Here is a 22,431-nt window from a genome sequence, read left to right as displayed (position 1 = left end):
GCCACACAGCTAGTGAGGAAAGGGGTGACTGCAATGAGTGTTATTCTAGGTTTAGGGAGTGGCAGGTGTTGAAGCTGAAGAATAGCTAGAATAAGTGTCTGGGGGATCTATGGGTCATTCAGCAGGACTGGGAGACTAGAAGACTAATGGGTGGGAGTACTGAGACTACCCAAGAATTTAATGGCACTAAACCTTTGTTGGGTGTGGAAACCATGTAAAGAGTTTAGACTTCAATCTGAAGACTGTGGGGGAAACTTGAAAAGTTTTAACAGAATACTTAATTATGCATTTCAGAAACTTCATTTATAATCAGAATTGAATAGATAGAAATGGGATAAAAAATGATCAAGTGTTGGCTATGATTTATTTATGTAAGATTCCATAGTATATGATGTTTAGGCACTGTTGTTCTTTTTAAACAGAAATGTGGGTTTTCAGAACTTTATTCATGGCAAAGAGAAAGAAAAACAAAGACAGAATTTTGTCTTCATGATGGACCTCCTTATGCAAATGGTGACCCTCATGTTGGACATGCTTTAAATAAGGTAATTATAATTTAGGTTGTGAGATTTGAGAGGAAATGTTAATGTAAAAAATCATTTGTGTACAAAAAGTGTATTCTGAGTATATGATTATGTAAATTTATATTGGTGCATAAAACTAAAACTTTTTTTTGTGGTACTAGAGATCAGACCTCCTGCATGCTAAGCACCCACTCCACCAAGCAACACCCCAAGCCCAAAACTAAAATACTTTCGTAGAAATAAACAGTTCTTTTTAAAAAATGTTTTTTTAGTTGTAGATGGACACAATGCCTTTATTTTCATGTGGTGCCTCACATGTGCTAGGCAAGTGCTGTACCACTGAGCCACAACCCCAGCCCCAGAAATAAACAGTTTTAATACCGCATGAAAAATAACATTGCTGGCATTTCCTTCAGCTTATTTTTACATTAGTAAATATCACTTTACTCAGTACGTAATTATTGAGTATGTTTTTTATGGGCCAGCCATTGTTCTAGACTCTGGGCATAACAGTGAACAAACTAATAATATGTTTTGTGCTTTTATTTTAGTTGGGAGCATATAATCAACAAGATAAACAAAATATATAATTGCTAGACAGTGATAAGAGCTATAATGAAATTAATATCAGAAAAGAGAGATGATAGGGTCATTTGAAGAAACTACAGTTTTAAGAAATTGATTTAGGATGCCTTCCTCACTGAAAGGACACAGAAATGAAAAGTCTTCAAGAAAGCAAGTGAGTTAGCTGTGGGAAGATTGGGGTAAAAATATCAAGTGCAGAGTCCTTGAGATGAGAGTTTTCTTGGTGAGTCTGATGAACAGTAAGGAAACCAAAACAGATGGTCTCAAATAAACTAGGGGGCCAATAGTAGATATGGCTAAGAGGTGACAGAGTCCAGATCTTAAAGGCCATTTAAAGGACTTGAGATTTTACTACATGTGTAATAGAAAACCACTAGAGGGTTTTAAGAAGAGGCATCCAGGCTCTATGTTTTATTTACTTATTTATTTATTTTATTTTTTTTGCAGTACTGGAGATTGAACCTAGGATACTCCACTGCTGAGCTATGTCCCCAGCCTTTTAAATATTCATTTTAGGGTGGGGGGGAAGGGAAAAAAAAATAATGAATCAAACATCATTGCCCTATGTAAACGTATGATTACACAAATGGTATGCCTTGACTCCATGTACAAATAGAGAAACAACATGTATCCCATTTGTATACAATAATAATAATAAAAAAATATTCATTTTAGGCAGGATCTCTCTAAGTGGCGGAGGCTTGCCTGGAACTTGTGATCCTCCTGCCTCAGCCTCTTCAGTAACTGGTATTATAGTTGGGTGCCTTACTTTTAAATAGGAAGTGAATTGAGTGGGTTTTCTGAGAGTACTCACTAGGTTTTCTCTCTGGTTTCTGTGTGAAGGGCAAGAGTGACTGCATTTGCTTCATGATTACATAGAGGTAATAGTGATGGGCTGCTTTCCAGGCAAAAACTATTTTTGTAACAGGCTATTTATCAACATATCTTTGTTTACTGATATGTATTTGTATTTTACTACTTTCCATGAGATTTTTAACTCACTTAGCGCTGTCTGCTTTTAGACCCTAAGATTTTTTTTTGGCAATTAGAGCAGTAAGTCTACATATATATGCCTTTTGCAAAGCAAAGATTTTGCTGCTTGCCCTGAATGTTTCTTTTGAGTTTAGAAGAGTATCTGAATCTTAATTTATAGCATTCTTTTAAAAATAAGAGGGACTTTTCTGTCTTTTATCTTACTTCTTTTTTTTTTTTTTTTTTTTTTTTGGTGATATTGGGGATTGAACCTAGGGCTTATGCATGTGATGCAAGTGCTTTATCACTGAGTTAGATCCCAGCCCTAGCCATCTAGTTTTTTTAAAGTGTCTTGCCCAGTACTTTACTTATGCCAGGAAGTGTGAGTTTCAGATGTTATTTCTCATTTAATCTTTATACCTACCCTGAAGATGGATATTGCAGCATTTTTTCAGATGAAGAAACAGGCCCATAAATGAGTTGGTTAAGGTCACCCAGTAAGTAATGAAAAGAGTTGTGGGACTACCCTCCCTGGGTATTTTTATATTAAAACACATTGTCAGATGGGTGTGGTGGTACAGGCTGTAATCCCAGCTACTTAGAAATCTGAGACAGGAAAACAGGAGAATTGCAAATTCAAGGCCAGCCTGGGCGACTTAGTGAGACCTTGTCTCAGAATTAAGTAAAAAAAAAAAAAAAAAAAAAAAGCTGGAGATGTAACTCCATGGCATAGCACTTGCCTGCTATGCACAAGACCTTGGTTTCATTCCCAGTACCACCACCAAAAAAAAAAAAGTTAACAGCTAAAACACGTAACTTTTTTTTTTTTTTGTACTGTAGATGGGACCCAAGTGTGCTGTACCACTGAACTACATTCCCAGTCCCCTCCTTTTACTCCACTCATTTTGAGATAGTGTTTTGCTAAGTTACGCAGGCTGTCCTAGAGCTTATGATCCTCCTGCCTTAGCATCCTGAGTTGCTGGGATTATAGGCATGTGCCACTGCACCTGCCCTACAGGTTGTTTTAGTCTGCTCAGGTTGCTATTATGAAATACCACAGACTGGGTGGCTTAAACAACAGACATTTGTTTCTCACTGTTCTGGAGGACTAGAAAGTCCTAGATCAAAGTACCAGCTGATCTTGGTTTTTTCCCTTGCTTACATATGGCTATCTTTTTGCAGTGATTTCATATGGGAAGGATCTCTTTTATAAGGGCACTAATTCCATCACGAAGGCCCCACTCTCATGACCTCTTCTAATCCTAATTTTCTTCCAAAGGCCATCTCCAACTAATGTCACATTGGTGGTTAGGGTTTCATAGTATGAGTGGACGGGGACAGGGGCACAGACATTGTGAAATGAAATACAAAAGTAATAGAAAGGTTTCAAAATTCAATTCAAAAGTAATAGAAACAATTTTCAAATAGAAGCTTGTTCTAAGCCCTATCTTTTCTTTATCCCTCTCCCACAGGCTGCTTGCCAGGCAGAGTGGCTACTGATAGCAAATTTTGTGCTACAGATCTGTCTGTGTGAAATGCTTCCGCCAGACTGTAAATCATCTTTGTTGTTCTTTGGACATACTTATAATGGCTGTTTTGCAGTCTTTTTCTGTTAGGTCTGACATCTCAAAGGTAATTTCTGTTGCCTGCTACTTTTCCCAAAGTATGGATCATATTTTTGTATTTCTTTGTGTATTATAATTTTTGTTAGAAATTGGGCATTTTAAAGATTATGTAGTAAATCTGAATAATGGTCTCCACCACTCCCAGAAACTTGTAATTGTTATTTGCTTGTTTATATGTTTATTGGCTAGCTATTTTCATGAAGTCCGTTCTTTCCCCCCTTTACTCTTCTGCAGTGTGGAACCTCTGATGTTGCTTCTTATGGAGGTGAGACTCTGAGTATGTCCGCAGTCTCCAGGAGTGACAGTAACTATGGCAGGGCTCTTATCCTTTTTCCCTGACAGCTCATCTGTTCAGACTCAAAATCTTCCAGCTTTTTGCTCTGTTGTTTTCAGCAGTACTCAGGGGTACATAAATTGTTTTATAGACTAATCAAATTTGGGGTCCTGTGAAAGATTATTCCTGGGGTATTTGTTGTTTGTGTTGATCCTAGTAAAATCCCTGCCAGCAACTTCTTTCCTTGGTTCTCTCTTGCAGACTGTCTGACCTATAGCTTAGCTGGTACCATCTTGAATGTCTTCTCCTAAATGCCTTTCCTCAGAGTCTCTGCTGTTCCTGAGAGTCCCCTTAGGCTTGAACTGCTCCATGCTCTGTTCATGGGAAGAGGTTAGGGACTATTTGTTTTACTTCTTGTGGCTCTTTCACCCAGGCAGAATCTCTCAGCCAGGGCTCTTGAATTGGGAAGGGAGCAACTGTACCCTTCTATCTGAGGGGTATCTGTGTTAGATGAGCTGAATATGCATGGCATGAGCAGTAGCATGAGGTCTTTTTGAGCTGCCTCACCTGGGGTGGAACTACCATCTAATGAGCTGGGCAAGGGTGGTTGAAGCCCAGGATTCCCAGCAGATTCACACCCATAGTAGAGCTTCCATTCCACAAGAGGGTTGAGTGAAGGAAGGGAGTCCCTACTTCCTGAAACAGCCTCAGCCACAGGTAGCTGGGACAGGAAGAGACATGTAGATGTCCTCCCTTTCCTGGCAAAGGCAGCCCTGTGATTGGGAGTGGTGGGAATAGGGAGCCTTGTGTTGTTTGGCCTCGGTGGTAGGGAGCAGAGTCTGCACCTCAGTGAACTAAGAGGAAGAAGAGGAGTGGTTTTCTGGCAATACCATAGAACTCACTTTTCTTACCAAACTTTTATAGATTTTTTCTTATGTACATGTTTCTACATTTTCTTATGCCTTTAAGATGATTTCCAGAGACTTTGAATGGATGTTTTAAAAATAATTTTCATGTTGGGAGCTGTGGCGCACACCTGTAATCCCAGTGATTCAGGAAACTGAGACAAGAGAATTGTAAGTTTGAGGCCAACCTCAGCAACTTAGCAAGACCCTTTCTCAAAATAAAAAAAAAAAAGGTCTGGGAATGTAGTTCAGTGGTAAAGCACCCCTTGGTTCAATCCCTAGTACCCATCCCCTGCAGTTTTTTTTTTTAACCACCATATTTTCTTTTTCTTTTTTTCTTCTTCTTTTTTTTAATACCAGGAATTGAACCCAGGGGTGCTTAACCACTTAACCAAACCCCCAGCCCTTTTGTATATTTTATTTAGAGATAGGGTCTCACTAAGTTGCTTAGGGCCTCGATAAGTTGCGGAGGCTGGCTTTGAACTCATGATCCCCTTGCCTCAGCTTCCCCAGCTGCTGGGATTACAGGCACCTGACTTTAATTTTTAGAAGTTTAATTATGCTGCTTCTTGGCTTAAATTTCCTCAGATTCATCTTATTTGGAGTTTGTTCAGTTTCTTGAATTCTTAGGGTTACATCTGCCAAATTAAGTCATTTATAGCCATTATTTATCTTTACTTTCTCATCTCTATCTGAAAAAGTCTTCTTTCAGAACAAGTGGCATGAATGTTAGATCATTGTTATAGTACTATATGTTCCTGATGTTCAGGTTTTTTTCAGTCTGTTCTTCCTTTGCTATTTAGACTGGGTAGTTTCTGTTATATATTCAAGTTCAGTGGTTCTTTCCTTTGTTCATTCCATTCTGCAGTTGATCCTATCTGAGTTTTTTATTCCTATTATTGTAATTTTCATTTTAAATTTTTTGTCTGATTTTTCTTTATATATTCTTTTTTTTTTTTTTTTTTTTTTTTTTTGGCGGTACTGGGGATCGAACCCAGGGCCTTGTGTTTGCAAGGCAAGCACTCTACCGACTGAGCTATCTCCCCAGCCCTATATATTCTTTTTCTTTGCTGAGGCTTTCTGTTTCTTTGCTTAGGATTTCAACTTTTTCAAAAAATTCAAGCTTGTTCAAAATTCCATATGAAACATTTTCGTCTTGACTGCTTTAAAGTCTTTGGGTCTAGTTATCTCTGTCATCTCAGTGTTGGTTGTTTATTGTCTTTTTCATTTTGTTTTTCAGATCTTCCTGGTTTTTGGTATTATGAGTGATACTTTTGAAAAAATTAACACCTTGACATTTTGGATATTCTGGGATTTTGAAACATACTTAAATATCTGTTTAGTTGACTTTCTCTGATACTGCCCTGGCAGAAGAGCACTCTCTGTTAGGTGGGGGTAGAAACTCAGATTCTGCACTCAACCTCTCTCGACCCTGAAGGGAATTCCTCCTTACTGTTGGAAGGGGTGGGAGTTCTGCCTAGGCCTTCACTGACACTCTGCTGGATATGAGGTGATAGTCTGCCTTGTTATCAGTGGGCAGTGGTGAAAGTTCCTACTGCACTAATCCTCCTTTGACACCGCAGAGTGGAAAAAGGGAGGAATGTGGGGTTACTGCCAGGGGAGAGCAGGCGTTTCGGCTTCCCACATGGTCTCTGCTGACTAGGCAGATGAGGTGTCATTACCACCCAGTGAAGAGAAGATCCCCACTACCTACCTATGTGGCTTTCTTAGTACGGCCCAGCCGGAAGAGGTTAGGGTAGCTTGGAATAAATTAGTGAAATAGGTGTCTGGGCACATCACTCAGTATTTTGTCAAAGAGGTGGAGGTGAGGAGATGGTTTGGCTAGAGTAGAGAAGCTACTGCTTTAATGTCCTCTCTCTTGCTAGACTGTCCCCTTCCTGTTTCTTTACTTAGGAGAATAGACTTTTGCTATAGCTTTTTTTTGGTCTGTACCTGTTGGTTTTTGCAGGTTGCTGGCTTCTTTAGTTCTAAGTTTTGGATATATAAAGCAGAAAGAAAACCCAAGGAACTTAGCATTTTAGTTTTGGTCCCAATGTCACTAAACCGTCTTATCTTCTTTGCTTTTAGAGTCTTCCTTCATTTTTTTTTTTTTTTAATGTATAATGTCCAGGTTTTAAAAGTGTATTAAATTGGAGGAATAGGGGAAAGTACTTCTACTCCATCTTACTAGAAGTGAAGGTCTATTTTGAACCTTCTTAAAAGTTAATTTTTTTTCTTATGGAGATGGATTTAGAAAGTACAGAAAAATTGAAAGAAGAAAATTAAAAGTACCCTAATATTACCATCCAGACACAAATGCTCTTAACATTTTAAGGTCTTTCCTTAGTATTTATAATATCAGTAAAAAGAAGCAGAGTTGAGCATGATGGTGCACACCTGTTTTGCACTTGGAAGGCTGAGGTGGGAGAATTGCTTGAGCTCAGGAGTTCAAAACCAGCCTGTGCAATTTAGCATAATAAGATGCCATCTCAAATAAAAATAAAATAAAACAAAACAAAAAACAAAGGAATTGCTGAATAGTTAGTGTACATTGCTTTTCAGTATATTATGTCACATTCTATACTATGCCAGATGCGAGAGACTGGTCCTATTATACTTACCTAATACTGAATATTATTGCTAATTTGAAAGGCCAAATATAGGATCTAAATTTGCCTTTTTGATTTTTATGTGCTTTGATTTTCATGTTGATTTATTATTATTAATATCTAACTCAGGTCCAGTTGTTTTTTTGGGTTGATGTCATGTGGTAATGATCTAAACAGATTTCATTTCCAAACAACAAAATAGCTTTTTCAGTGCTGTATATTCCTTTACCATGGTTCTGTGATTCTTATTAAATCATACATACTAGATACATTTTGTCTTCTAATAATCAAACTATTTTTGTGATGCTTTGACCAGTTGAAATTTTAGAAATTTTATTAGAAAAGGCAAGTGTGTATAACTAAAAGAGCAAAAATAAATAAATAAATAAATGAGGCAGGTGTGCTTTTTGTACAAGAAATATTAGCCATTCTGTTTTGCTCTTATATTGGCTCATATTAGATGACCTTAATAGAGCTTGCTTAAATAAATCTTGGCAATGAAGTGTATATAATTGTAAAAGAAATGAGGTAGGTCTATAGGTATTGGTATGAAAGATGTCCAAATACTATTAGAAGAGAAAAACAATTGTAAAAGTATATTATATTAGAATCTAATTTTATTAAAAATTTAAAGCTTAGTATTTTTTGTTTTTGTAACATTTGCATATTTTGAACAAGGACCTTACATTACTCTTATAATCAGAAACAACAGATTAATACAAACATTTAAAAATGAACTTAGTAGACAAAAGTGAATCTTGAAAGTAAATGAGTTTGATGAAGAAAATGAATGTGAAGAGTCAAGGAAATTTAAAGAAAGTTAAGGAATGACTTGCTGTACCACATAAGAAATATGCTGTAGCAATTAAAACAGTTTAGTTCTGATGCCATTCAGCAATGAAAAATAGGCTGCTTTGGACTGTTCTTGTTCATTCCCTTATACTCTTGTTATTTACCACAAGGAAACTTCAATTGGTGTTTGCCTTAAGGTTATTCCTCTATTTTAAATTATTTATCTCAGCGCTGTGGCGCATGCCTGTAATCTAAGCGACTCAGGAGGCTGAGACAGGAGGTGGAGAGTTCAAAGCCAGCCTCAGCAACTTAGTGAGGCTTGAAGCAATTCAGCGAAATCTTGTTTCTAAATTAGAAATAAAAAGGGCTGAGAATGAATCCCAGGCACACCCCCCACAAGAAGAAAATCCCTTATTAAGTATACTTGTTAGTTCAGGTGATTGATTTCATTTTCTTTATATACTTGAAAGCAGTACTATTCAGTAGAAATAGAACACAAACTATGAATGTGAGCCACATAGATGCTGGGCATGGTGTCCATCTGTAATCTCTACTCTAGACACTGAGGCAAGAGGATTTTAAGTTCCTGGACAGCCTCAGCAACTTAGCAAGACCCTGTCTTGAAATAAAAAGGGGTGGGAATGTAGCTCACTGTTGAGTGCTTGCATAGCATGCACAAAGCCCTGGGTTTAATCCCCAGTACAGCAAAAAGAAAGGAAGGGAAGGAGAGAAGGACAGTAATATGGGTTGCTTTTTTTCCATATTGCAACTTAAAAAGTGAATTAGTAATTTTAGGCATATCTTTCTCTTATAAATCTCTTTTTTTTCCTGAGTAGAGTTAATGGCATTTTAAAACTTCAGTTATCTGTTATTTTTGTGTAACACTTAAATTAGATTTGATATGTTATTTTATATAAATCCTTTTAAAATTAGGCTTTTGTAGTGTTTTTTGTCTGCTTTTTTGGTGTTGAGAATTGAACCCAAGGGTGCTTTTTCTTTTCTTATGAGACAGGGTCTTACTAAGTTGCCCAGGCTGTCCTCAAATTTGTTGTCCTCTTACTCATCCTCCCAAGTCACTGGGATTATAGGTGTGCAGCTCTGCACCTGGCTGTTGTGTCTAAAAATGGTATTAAGAAAAGACCATAAATTATGGACCAACCACATGCTTTACATACAAATGGTGATTACTGTTTTATTTATCTTTTCAGATTTTGAAAGATATAGCCAATAGATACCATATGATGAGAGGTTCCAAAATACATTTTGTGCCTGGCTGGGATTGTCATGGGTTGCCCATTGAAATAAAAGTATTATCAGAACTTGGTGGAAAAGCTCAGAATCTTTCAGCCATGGAAATTAGAGAGAAAGGTAAATAATCTCAATTTCTGTTTTACAGTAATTAAAATGATATTTGTAAACACTGAGAGGTTATTCAAAAAAGTCAATGCTTTACCAAAGGAAATTTCATTTTGTTTTGGTTATAATGAGATCTGTGGGGAACTACTCTGTCACAAAAAACTCAGATTTTGCTCAGTTGATTTTTGTGAGCATTTCTCTGTAGAGATGGAAGTAAAGACTTTTGCCCAAACTGCATTTTTCAAGTGTTCAGTGATGTTTTGTTAAGTTACTGTTTTGGTAATTTTTTTTTTTTTTTAACATTCCTGGATAGGGTTTCAGGTCCTAAACCAGAAGTAAATTTTAAAATATATATAGTTTGAATTATTATCCTATTTGACCCTTTCCTTTAGATTTGGCCAGAGTATACTGTTATTTATTTGGATATGATTATGAAGATTATTTTACTGTTCTGTGAAGCATGTTATTTACTTAGATTTGATATACTAATAATTTGTGTATGTATGTGTAATGAAATGAAAATTATTCCCTTTTTCTTAAGTTAAGAAATAATATTTTTCCAGTTTTCTAGAGGTCATTATATATAGTCTAGAGAATACAGAAGACAGTAATAAAATTTTAACTTTTGGAATTCCATTTAATTTTAGAACTCGAATCTTTGAAGCTTCTTCAAATAATCTCTGTTAGAATTTTTCTATTCCAAACTGTATAACACCCACATTTAGAGAGTTACATGTTAAACCATGTTTAAGAATTTTAATTCATTAGTTTTTTAAAAAGCTTTTTCTTATCCTTTTTTTCTTCTTTTTTTCTTTTAGCTAGGTCATTTGCAAAAGCAGCCATTGAGAAACAGAAATCAGCATTTCTTCGTTGGGGAATAATGGCAGATTGGGATAATTGCTACTATACATTTGATAGAAACTATGAAGCCAAACAGTTGAGAATTTTTTATCAAATGTATAAAAAGGTAATGAAGTATTTTTTTCTTTCAGTGTATTAAAATATATATTACAGAATTTCAGCTTTAGTGTAATATGCTTATGTCTTTTTTAGGGCTTGGTTTATCGCTCTTACAAACCTGTCTTTTGGTCTCCCTCATCAAGGTATACATGTGTTCTTTCATAATTAAAGGGAATGAATTTTTGAAGCTTTCAAATATTTACATTTAACATTTTTAAACCTTAGGACTGCTTTGGCTGAAGCAGAACTTGAATATAATCCTGAGCACGTCAGTCGTTCAATATATGTAAAATTTCCTCTCTTGAAACCACCTCCTAAATTGGCATCTCTTATAAGTAAGATTTCTTCATTGCTTTAGTTTATAGAATTATAAGTTATGAATCATATTATTTGCTAATATACTTGCAACTTTATTTTCATAGGTGATTCATCTCCTGTTAGTTTTTTAGTCTGGACTACTCAACCTTGGACAATTCCAGCCAATCAGGCTGTATGCTATATGCCAGAATCAAAGTAGGTATATTATTGTAATTTTTGTTTTATCCACAAGTAGAATTCATTCTGTCGTTAAAATTATGTTGAATTTATTTTGTAAATTATCCTTGTAAAAATCTAGTGAATTGTAACTCAATTATTATGTTCACAGATTTGTTAAGCTTTAGAATATTCCTTTTAAGACCATATTTTCAGCTTTTTTGGAAAACAAAACAGGAAGTATGGAGCACCTTGAAAATAGTGTTTTTCAATCTTGAAATTCATTTTTCTAAATTGATATTAGAAACTAAAATGTTGGCTGGGGAGATACCTTAGTCAGTAAAGTGGTTGCCTTGCAAGCACAAGGCCGTGGGTTCGATTCCCAGCACCACAAAAAAAAAAAAAAAAGAAAGAAAGAAAGAAAAGAAAAAGAAACTAAAATGTTATCTATGCTTTTTTTTCCATTATTAGTAATATTTTCCTAAAATTCTGTATTAGGTATGCTGTTGTGAAATGTTCCGCTTCTGGAGACCTCTACATACTGGCTGCAGATAAAGTATCATCTGTTGCCTCTACTTTGGAAACAACATTTGAGGTTATTTCAACATTTTCAGGTGAAGATTTATAGATATTCTGACCATCACAGTAATCAAAATATTGGGTTGATTTGAGTTTACTACTTTGTTAAACATTCCTCATGATGCATTGAAATAAATGTGACTCTACATTTCTAGAAGATAATTTATACTGTTTATGTTAAACATTGTTACACATTATTCTCTGAATTTTCCTAGCTAGATAGGAAAGTCTATATTTATCAGTTCAGATGCAAGCTGATTAGAAGTATAAACAACCTTAACAAAATGTAAAGGGTTTATGTCAAAGGCCGAAGGGAGCTGGGAGCTACAGAATGTGTAAGACCGTTTAATTTTTGTTGGTGCAAAGGTATTTTAGAGAACCCTGTATGTTCTTTACTCCATACTTTTCCCCAATCTTTTTTACTTCAACCATATTATAGACTTCATTGACAAGGTAGATATTACCACAGAGGCTGAAAAATCACAAGATTTTTAAAGAATTAAGGTTAAATTTAGAGATCTTTTGTCTAGATGGCAAAAGTGTTTCAAATTTTTACTTTGCAGAGATTTTTTGGGTTGCCATTTTGAGTTTCCACATTGCAGAGGATTATATATCCTTCTTATATTTGCATTCTTTTTTTATTTTTATTTTTAGTTGTTGGTGGACTTTTATTTATTATATGTAGTGCTAAGGATCGAACCCAGGGCCTCACACATGCCAGGGAAGTGCTCTACACTGAGCCACAACCCCAGCCCTTTATGTACCCTTCTTGTTCTTGATAAAACAAGTATTAAAATAGTAGACATATTGAAGAGCTTAAATGGAGTAATTTGTATTCAATAGTTTCTTTTCAAGAAAATATGAACTATTCTTAATAATTACTTTGAGATTTTTTTGGGGTGGGGGATGTTTAATGGAGAATATTAGATAGTAGATACAAAAGTGTAGGCATAAACTTCATTAAATTTACTTTCCCCAAGCCTTTGATTATCATAGTAAAAGTGCATAAATAATATAGCATAAGGTCATGGGACTGACCTTATGGTCTTATGGAGAAATTTCTCTACAATGATAGATTGTTTTGAAAGTTATTATTGCCAGGCACAGTGTTACATGCTTGCAGTCCTAACGACTTGGGAGGTTAAGGCAAAAGGATTGCAAGTTTGAGCCCAGTCTCAGCATCTAGGCAAAAGACCTATCTCAAAATAAAAAGGACTGCGGGGTTTACTTGGTGGTAAAACATCCCTGGGTTCAATTCCCAATACAAAAAGAAAAATAAAAAGTTTGTTTAATTGGAAATGAAAAATTACTTGTGGGAAAGATCTGAGGAGTAAGGGCCATGGAAGTCCCATTAACTTGGAAAGAGTATACAAAGTGAACAGACTTATTCAGTAGAACTAAGTTATTAATCCTTTTAACAAATCTGTGTGTTATTTTTAGAACACACAAAAGAGATTAGATTATGGAACTTAACTCGAGATAGTAGAGGTGATAGACATTAATAATGGTATAGAAAAATTAATAGATGATGAGTATGGGTTTTTTTGTTCTTTTTGTGATGCTGGGGATTGAACTCAGGGCCTCACGCATGCTATGCAAGTTCTCTACCACTGAGCTACATCTCCATTCCTATGATACATTATTAAGGGAAGCTAGACTTATATAGAACATTAAAATTGGAGTTAAACTTGCCTTGACATTTGGGTTTAATCATTTAGAAACCATGGGATCTCAGACATATCCTGTACATTTTCTGAAATTGATTTCTCATTTTGTAGTAGTATTGTGAAGAAGTTGAGTTACTATCAACTGACTATCATGTATTATTTATCATCTGTTACCTTTTTAGAGCAACATTAGGAAAACAGCAGCAGTGGTTTCCTACAGAGAGTGTCAGAACAGGTCATCTACCTGTTGAACTAGGATTTCTTTTTCTTCCAAAATTTACATAATTTTGTGTAACTTTGAGAAGTTTCCTTGGAATTTTTTGAGTACCTGTTTGTTATAATAGGTAACAATGGATAAAATTGCTAAAATATTCAAGTATTTATTTTGTGGCAGGTATTGTACTAAGTGCCCCAAACACTTAAAATATATTAACACTTTCTTCACAACAACCTACTGAGGGAGGCACCCAATTATCTGTATTTGATAAATTTCTAAAAGTCATAAAGTAAGTAAAAGGGAATCCAGGGTTGGAACCCAGCCAGTCTCATCCTAGGTTTTGCACTTTAACCTGATGTGCTGTTGCTAAACTTACAGAGGTAGAATTTCATAAAACCATTCGATTTTTTTTATTTTTCAGAAAAAATATTATAGGTTTATTTAAAACTTAATTCTCACCTTGAGTATGCAAACTACATACTCTACAAAATGTTCATTTTTTTAATTTGTAGTTTACAAATATATAAAAAAGTTTGCTTAAATTTGTGTTACATATTTATTAAGGTAAGGAACTATATAGAAAAAAATACATTTGTTTTGCTTAAGGCATACTTGGGAATAAACCACTGTACAAATTATTGTACATCTGAAACCACAGTGCATAACAGATTGCATAAAAATGTAAAAGACATAAAGCAGGCATATTTACTTGACTTAGGTCATACTTATAGATCTGAAGACAGAAATATTTTCCTTGTCAATGTATATAGCAGATTGACAACTTGGGCTTCCTCATTTGGTACCTTTAGAACCAACACTCACCAAGTACCATTGTGTAGGCTATTTTCTGTACTTGAATTTCTTTCTCTTCTTCTAACATCGTAATAACGGCTTTTAGAAGGTAAATATAAAACCATTCTTAATAGTGGTTTTCTTTCCCCACAGGTGTAGATTTGAAAAATGGTACTTGTAGTCATCCTTTAATTCCCGATAAAGTCTCTCCTCTTTTACCTGCAACTCATGTGACCATGGCAAAAGGAACAGGATTGGTTCACACAGCCCCAGCTCATGGTATGGAAGATTACAGTGTCGCCTCTCAGCACAACCTACCGATGGTACTCTTCTTCGATTTTCTTTTTAATTATTCGTCTTATGGAATGAAAGTGATAAATTCTAACTGACATCTCTATTTCTTGATAATAATTTTGGTCAACAAATTAAATTATGAAATGCTTAGGTTTATGCAGTATCCTAAAGCTTCAGTAATTCAGAATTAACATGAAATCAAAACAAAATTAGAACTGAGGAATATATGATGTGGGGACACTTTGAATATGCACATACCTCATTTTATTGTGCTTCATTTTATTGTACTTCACAGATTCTGCATTTTTTACAGATTGAAAGTTTGTGGCAACCCTGTGTCAAGCAAATCTATTGGCATAATTTTCCCAACAGCTCAGATAATCATTAGCATTTTTTAATAATAAAGTATTTTTAAATTATGGTATGTACATCATGTTTTTAGACATAATGCAGTTGTACACTTAATATCCTACAGAAACATAAGCAAATTTTCTATGCACTGAGAAACAAAATATTTCATGTGACGACCTTAATTATTGATACTGCTTTGTTGAGGTTGTCTGGAACCCAGCCCACATAATTGTTGAGGTTGACCTGTACTTTTTTTTAAGTGTTAAGTCACATGGACAAATTACTCTCAGTTCCTAGAAAATGACAAGTAGATTTTATTAAGTAGTTAAAAAGGACAGTTTGGGTGGTTGTGTTTTTTTACTTAAATAATCTTCTCTAAATCTATTTTATGCACTTCAATTACTGAGCTAGTTTTTCCATTTAGTTAAAAGCCCAGTGAAAGACTGTGTATACTGCCATTCGTCTCTAAATAATAGAGTCCAGTTAATATGTTTTTGTATATTTTGTTACTTTTTGTTATGCTTTAGGTATATACTTTAATAATATATTTTGCCTTTGGTGATTTAAATATCTAAAATTCACAAATTTCTATTGATTGAATCAGAAGTATCCAAATTTTCAATGTAGAGAAAGAATAGGCTGTACTGAGATGTTTTATATATATTGTTTTCAGATTGTCATAAGATTAAATGTCTTGATGCTTTAATTGTTCAAAATGACGCTTTGTAGGATTGTTTGGTGGATGAAGGTGGGATTTTCACAAGTGAAGCAGGTCCTGAACTTCACAAGAAAGCAGTCCTTGAAGAGGGAACTGATGTGGGTAAGTACTGTACCTGTTGATAACATAATGGTGTGTTTTCTGAAAGGCAACCAGCAGTAAACTTTGATAACTATTCTCCCTTCTAATACTTCCTGCCAAAACATAGTACTACTTCATTATGTCTAATCTAATTTTTTTAGTCATAAAGATGCTTCAAACTTCAAAGAATTTGTTGAAAGAGGAAAAACTGATACACAGCTATCCCTATGACTGGAGGACTAAGAAACCAGTGGTTATTCGTGCAAGCAAGCAGTGGTTTATAAATATCACAGATATAAAGACTACAGCCAAGGTATGAAAGGCCTTCTACTATAAGGGGTTGGGTTTATCTTTCTCACCGTATCAAAGGATTAGATGTGAGGGTGAGGTGGGGTTTTGGAGTAGAAAGTATTGTTGCTTTTTAATTTGTTTTCCTAGCATTGTAGAGTTAGAAAGGTCTGAAAGGTCCTTGGATTTTATTCTTTCATCATGCATGTGTGGGAAATAGGCTTGAAGAGGTTAATTGATTTTCCATTTCCCTTTTCCTGCCCCTCTTTCCCTTTCCCTGCCCCATATAGTGAAAGTATCATAGAATTAGGACAGAACTGAGTTTAACACAGTTTTAATATCCAAGAAATTCACTTCTATACCCTCTTCATCCATATCAAGGTGATAGTAATGCTCACATTGTAGAGTAAGTGAGCAAAAGTTTTCAGAACAATGTTTGGCATATAATAGGCATTCAGTAAACTTTGTAAACCCTTTGTTTCCTTAAGGTTGAACTAGCAATTCATTGAAAGGGTTGTAGTTTTGAATTAACAAATACTTTATAACTGGCATTCTAGATATTTAATACGAATTTGCGCTCTTTCATTTAATATACATGTGTATCTGTGTGTATACTGATGGATGTTTTGTGTTTTAGTATATGTGTATATATGTGCATATGTGTGTATCTTTCACAAATGGTTCTTTTGAATGAAAGAGCACAAATTATATACTTGTTAACTAGTCTGAATATACAGATATTTTGCTGTATAGTTTGCAAATAAGCTACTACTGGAATTAGCCGGTTCATTTATTGACTTGGCAATTTGGGGTCCTTGTTTCATTCTTGTGAAGCCTATCTTCCTTCTTACTTATAAAACATTAACATTTGTAACTTCTATCTCTAAACAACTTTTTAGTTGCAGAACATCAAAGTCTAATATAAGTTGTTGAAGCCCAGTTACTTTTAACTTTTTTCCTTTCTTTCTTTCTTTTTTTTTTTTTTTTGGTAGTATTGAACTGGGGACTGAATCCAGGGGCATGTTACCACTGAGCTACATCCCTGTACCTTTTATTTTTATTCTTTATATTGAGACAGGGTCTTGCTAAGTTCCTGAGGCTGACCTCAAATTTGAGATCCTCCTACCTCAGCCTCCCAGGTCACTGGGTTCACAGGTGTGTACTACTGTACCCAGCCCCCAGTTTTTTTAATAGATTATTTTCAGTTGCTTTTTGTAGAAGTTGCAAGAGTAGAGATGTTTATTGCCACCTTTCCATCTTCCAGCTTCAACAATAATCAATTTTTGGCCAGTTCTTTTTCCCTCCTACCACCCACCTTTTCCCCAAAACCACTGAATTTTTTTGAGGCAAATACCAGGCATTTTTTCTTTTAGGTGATACTTCACCATGTATATCTGAAAGCATAATTGTAAACTGGTGCAGTGCAGGAGGCTGAGGCAGGAGGATCACAAGTTCAAGGATAGCCTTAGCAACTTACCTTGGTCCTACACAATTTTGTGAGAACCCGTCTCAAAAGAAAAAAAATGGGAGTGGTCCTGGGGATGTAGCTCAGTAGTTAAGTGCCCTTGGTTTCAATTTCTGATTCAAAAAAAAAAAGAAAGAAAAAGCATAAATCCAATGCCATTATCACCACCTTAAAAAGTCCTTAACAAAATCTAATAATCCAGTCAGTATTCACATTTCTTGACTTTCAAAATCAAGTATTAATAAAATTGAATTACAGAAATGGTGCTGTTGCTCCAAAAGGTTGTAGGGGTTGGGAGACTTCAGTTTAGGTAGGCAAAGAAGCCATTTAAACCTGCTTAGCAAAATTCTTTTTTTGTTTTTGGGTACGTAGGAACACTCTACCACTAAGCCACATTCCCAGCCCGTTTTTGTTTTTTATTTAGAGGTAGAGTCTCACTGAGTTGCTTAGCGCCTCGATTTTGCTGAGGCTGGCTTTGAAATCATGATCCTCCTGCCTCAGCCTCCCCAGCCGCTGGGTTTATATGTGTGCACCTCCACACCCAGTACAAAATGCTTTTTTATAATGAAGAGATTTTTTTTTAAATGAGGTTAGTATATTTTGACTTTTTTGGGGGATTAATACCAACCATTTGTGCTATTCAATTTATCTTTTGGTAATACAAATGAAATCAAATGCTGGTAGTTCACAACTTTTTGAGGGAATAAAGAATGGGGGAATTTTTAAAGGATGATAAATAAGTAGGAATTAACTGGTATTTTGGGAAAGTGTTTTCTGTATTGTAACCTATGCTACGTAAAATCAGATTATATTGTAATCCTTGTTTGTAAACCTAGGACAGTAGCTTATTTCTGAAGTGTGTACAAAAATGATTAAAATCAAGTTTGCATTCATCTTAGCTATAGTTTAATGAAATATATTTAATATTGGTACTAAACATTTTATTACCAGTTTTTTTTTGTTTTTGAAATGGAGTCTCACTACATTGCCTAGGCTGGTCTCAAACTTGGGTGCTCATGATCCTCCCACCTCAGCTTCGTCATTATTCATAGTTCTTTCTGTAGTTGGATTAATAGGTGTATCCTGCCATGCCCAGCCTTGTTACCAGTTTTGATCTAGGGTTTGCATAAATTGGAAATTGGTATAACATCTCTTATTACATCCTCCAAAGATATAGTCTGCTCTTTATAATAATTATTAAGTCCTTGACTCTATTTTACCCCATTTGCTCTGAAATCTTTAGTTTTTTCTTTTGTTTTGGGAGGGTCAGGGGTATGTGAACGACTGCCAATGTCCAAAATGAAGCACTGCATTAGGAAAAATAATGGCAGTTCTAGAGAAATTTGTTCAGCTCTCTCTCATTAGTCATGATTTATGAATCAATTGCAGGAATTGTTAAAGACAGTGAAGTTTATTCCAGGAGCAGCACTGAATGCAATGGTTGACATGATGGACAGGCGGCCGTATTGGTGTATATCAAGGCAAAGAGTTTGGGGTGTTCCAATTCCCGTGTTTCATCATAAGACAAAAGAGGAATCCTTGATCAACAGGTAGAACTCTTTGTGAAATTTTTCATTGTTTTAAAGTGAATTATGTTCTCTTCAAACGTGGAAAAAATCATTTAAACTATTGAGATTCTTATATATTTTATTTTTATTTATTTAGGTACTGGGGATTAAACCCAGGGGTACTTAACCACTGAGTTACATCCCCAACTCTTTTTATTTTTTATTTTAAGACAGGGTCTTGTCAAGTTGCTTAGGGCCTTGCTAAGGTTGCTGAGGTTGACCTCAAATTTGCAGCCCTCCTGCCTCAGCCTCTAGTATAGCTGGGATTACAGGCATGTGCCACCACACCGGCTTCTTATATATTTTAAATAAAATATTAGAAAATAGCAATCTTTTGGAAGTAATGAAATGTAATTTCCAAAGGTTTTTTTCATATTTCAACATATTAGCAAACACTAGATTTTTTTCCAATATTGATAATTAGAAAGAAAGGCTATTTTTTTCCTATGAGAATTTATTATGCTAGTTTAAAGTGTTGGGGACTCCAAAGATGAACAGTGTTTAGGTGTGGAGCCTGAAATGTAATTTTTCCTTAGGAATTAGAATCATTTTCTTATTTTGAGTCTACTCCCCTTTTGATTAGAAATGACATTATATAATTGTTTAGGTACTTTAAAATTTAGGAAACTATAATATAGCTAAGTGACATTACATTGGTTATTATACTCCTAGTTATTTTTTGTTTATTATTCTTTTAAATGTGGAAAGACAATACATATAGTAAATAGTTCAATGTAGAAAAGCTTATACAGTGAAAAATAGCATTTTTTCTTTCCTATTTCAGACACCAGATCCTTTTTTAGGAAGTCATTATTCATGGTTCTTTCTGAATCTTCCCAGATCAAAATGAATTCTTCCACCCACATTTATATTTATATGTAAAATATAAATACATACATTTATAAAAAATATCCACATCTACTGCTCTGTGCATTTTTTAAAATATTGTATCTTGTAGTTTGTTTCAGTAATAACATCTGTCAGTAATAAAATCTGCTTCATTAGTTTTCTTAAGCTTTATTGAGGCATATGTTATAAACTATAAAATCATCCAGTGTGACTTATAGTAACTTTATAGTTTTGGAACAAGATCATGATTGTGCTTTAGAACCTTCAGTTTTCCTCTTGTGCTTTTTGCATATTGTATGGAAGACTCTGAAGAATTAACCTCTCTGTTTATGAAATAGGAAAAACAATAGTTAGGGGTAGATGGTTACAAATACTAAATAATAAATGTAAAGGACTTGGTGTTAAAACACAGTGTTCCATAAATGGTAGGTTCCATAAATGGTCAGTGCCAGGCACTGCTAATAGTTGCAGGAACAAGACTAACTGCTTCTAATGAGATGATAGTCTAGCTAGTTTATCTTCTGATAATGTTAGGGAGGCTTCTGATAATATATGTTGTTGCTGTTTTGGGGTTTTCTTTGTTTTGGTTTTCACAGTGCTGGGGATCAAACCTAGGTTCTGGTGCATGCTAGGCAAACACTCTATTGCTGAGCTATATCCCCAGCCCTTCTTCCTATTTTGGGGTGATGAGGCAGGTACTGGGGATTAAACCCAGTGTGCTTTACCAATGAACTTTTTATTTTTATTTTTATTTTGAGGCAAGGTCTCATTAAGTTGATGAGATTGGCTTCAAACTTGTGGTCCTCCTGCCTCAGCCTCCCAAATTGCTGGGTTTATAGGCATGCGCCACCCCACCTGGCCTACCTGTTGCTGTTTTTAGCAGATGAGGGACTGGGAATATTTATCATTCCTTTTTAAAATACATTCTAGGTTTTCATCTTCTTTGAGTAATGTTTAATATGGTTAAGTTGTGCTATAGCATGAGTAAAGAGTTTGAATACATTTTTAGGTGTTTATATATTTAATCAATTGAGGACCCAGTGAAGAATTTGAGGAATGCAGGCTAAAGAGTAAATGGGGGAGTTTGAGACTATAGACATGAACTTGAATGTCCCTACCTTGTTGCTACATTTTTATAAAAAGTTATACTTTTCATTGTCAATATTATCATTATTTCTTTAACAGTCCTTCTGTGAATGCATGTATTTGAAAAGTTTTCAGTTTTAAAGGTTTTTTTTTTTTGAGTCACCTATAGGCACATATCGAGTACTTGAGGGTTTTTTTTGTTGCTGTTGTTGTTGTTCTTGTTTTATTTGTTATCTTTGGTGCTGGAAATTGAACCAAGGGCACCCTACCACTGATACCACAGAACTATAATCCCAGTTCTCCCCTCCATTTTGGGGGTTAGTTTTTGAGACAGGGTGTCCTAAATTTTTGAGGCTTGAACTTGTGATCTTCTGGCCTCAGCCTCTGATTTCCTGGAATTATAGGCATGCATCACTGTGACACTGCACTTGGCCCATTTTTGTTAGAAAGATAGGTTGTATCGCTCCTTCATGGGTCATCTGACACTCTGACAACATGGCTTAGTGGGAAGAGCTAGAGGCTATGTCCTGGGCAGACATGGAACCATAAAAGAGCTCTTGGCTTCATTCATAGAAGATATGGTAGTTCAGTTGGACCTGGAGGATTAGGTAGGAAGTGGGGTAAAGTGTTTTGCAAATGGTAGCATTTCCCTCCTCCTTGAGGAGGGAAAATACAGCATGTGTATAAGAACCACACTGGGACTGGGGGGTGTGACTGTGGGGTGTGTGAAGGGAACAGAAGGTAGTTGCTAAGAAAATAGAGAAATTTGAATACTAAATTAAGGAATTAGTGGGTAGAGGAGTAGGGTATATTTTAGGAGCAGAAACTAGCAGCTAGAAAACAGGAGGTTATTGGATAGCTTTCTCAGTATTATTACCAAAGAGAGCTAAATAATTTACACTTTTTAGTCTAAGAATTGTGCTATGTTGTTATAATTAAGAGCTTGGTCAGTTGTGAATGAATAATACCCTTAATAACTCTTAAGAATTAAAATGATTATAGTTGAGATAATATACACCTTATTATTTAAAATTCCACACTCAGTGTTTCTTTTAAGGAAACTTTTATAAGCTCCTGCCCTTGTTTCTCTTTCTTTTTAGTATTTAGAGAGCAGCAGCAAGATTTTTAGGACATTTTCTTGAAGCAATTGAGGTGGATCATAAGTATACAGTATTCATAAGTAGAACAAATTATGTTTTTGTTTGTTTTTGCTGTGCTGGGATTGAACCCAGGGCCTTGAAAATGCTTAAGCATGTACTCTACCATTGAACTTCATCCCCATCCCTCAGCAGACTGGTTTAATTGGTTATTATTTACAGTAAAGATGTATACATGTTGATTGATCTGTTAAGTAGGTAAAATAACTACGTCAAAAAAACAGAAACAAGTTTTCATTAGGT

The 22,431-nt window shown here is 35.2% G+C and overlaps 1 protein-coding gene across 1 annotated transcript in view; it reads left to right on the top strand.

The window, feature by feature from the left end:
* The window catches only part of Iars2 (isoleucyl-tRNA synthetase 2, mitochondrial), a 54,468-nt gene that overhangs the window by 1,181 nt on the left and 30,856 nt on the right, over positions 1-22,431 (top strand). The window contains exons 2-12 of the mRNA XM_047520654.1: positions 423-545; positions 9,495-9,654; positions 10,461-10,609; positions 10,696-10,745; positions 10,828-10,937; positions 11,025-11,115; positions 11,575-11,690; positions 14,485-14,654; positions 15,706-15,796; positions 15,937-16,088; positions 18,918-19,078. Of these exons, the coding sequence (XP_047376610.1) occupies positions 423-545; positions 9,495-9,654; positions 10,461-10,609; positions 10,696-10,745; positions 10,828-10,937; positions 11,025-11,115; positions 11,575-11,690; positions 14,485-14,654; positions 15,706-15,796; positions 15,937-16,088; positions 18,918-19,078 (1,373 nt within the window). The remainder of the gene's footprint in view (positions 1-422; positions 546-9,494; positions 9,655-10,460; positions 10,610-10,695; positions 10,746-10,827; positions 10,938-11,024; positions 11,116-11,574; positions 11,691-14,484; positions 14,655-15,705; positions 15,797-15,936; positions 16,089-18,917; positions 19,079-22,431) is intronic.

The sequence above is a fragment of the Sciurus carolinensis genome, chromosome 12 (genome assembly GCF_902686445.1).
Source record: "Sciurus carolinensis chromosome 12, mSciCar1.2, whole genome shotgun sequence".
In the NCBI taxonomy this organism is placed as follows: domain Eukaryota; kingdom Metazoa; phylum Chordata; class Mammalia; order Rodentia; family Sciuridae; genus Sciurus; species Sciurus carolinensis.
This window is presented reverse-complemented; position numbering and strand designations above follow the sequence as displayed.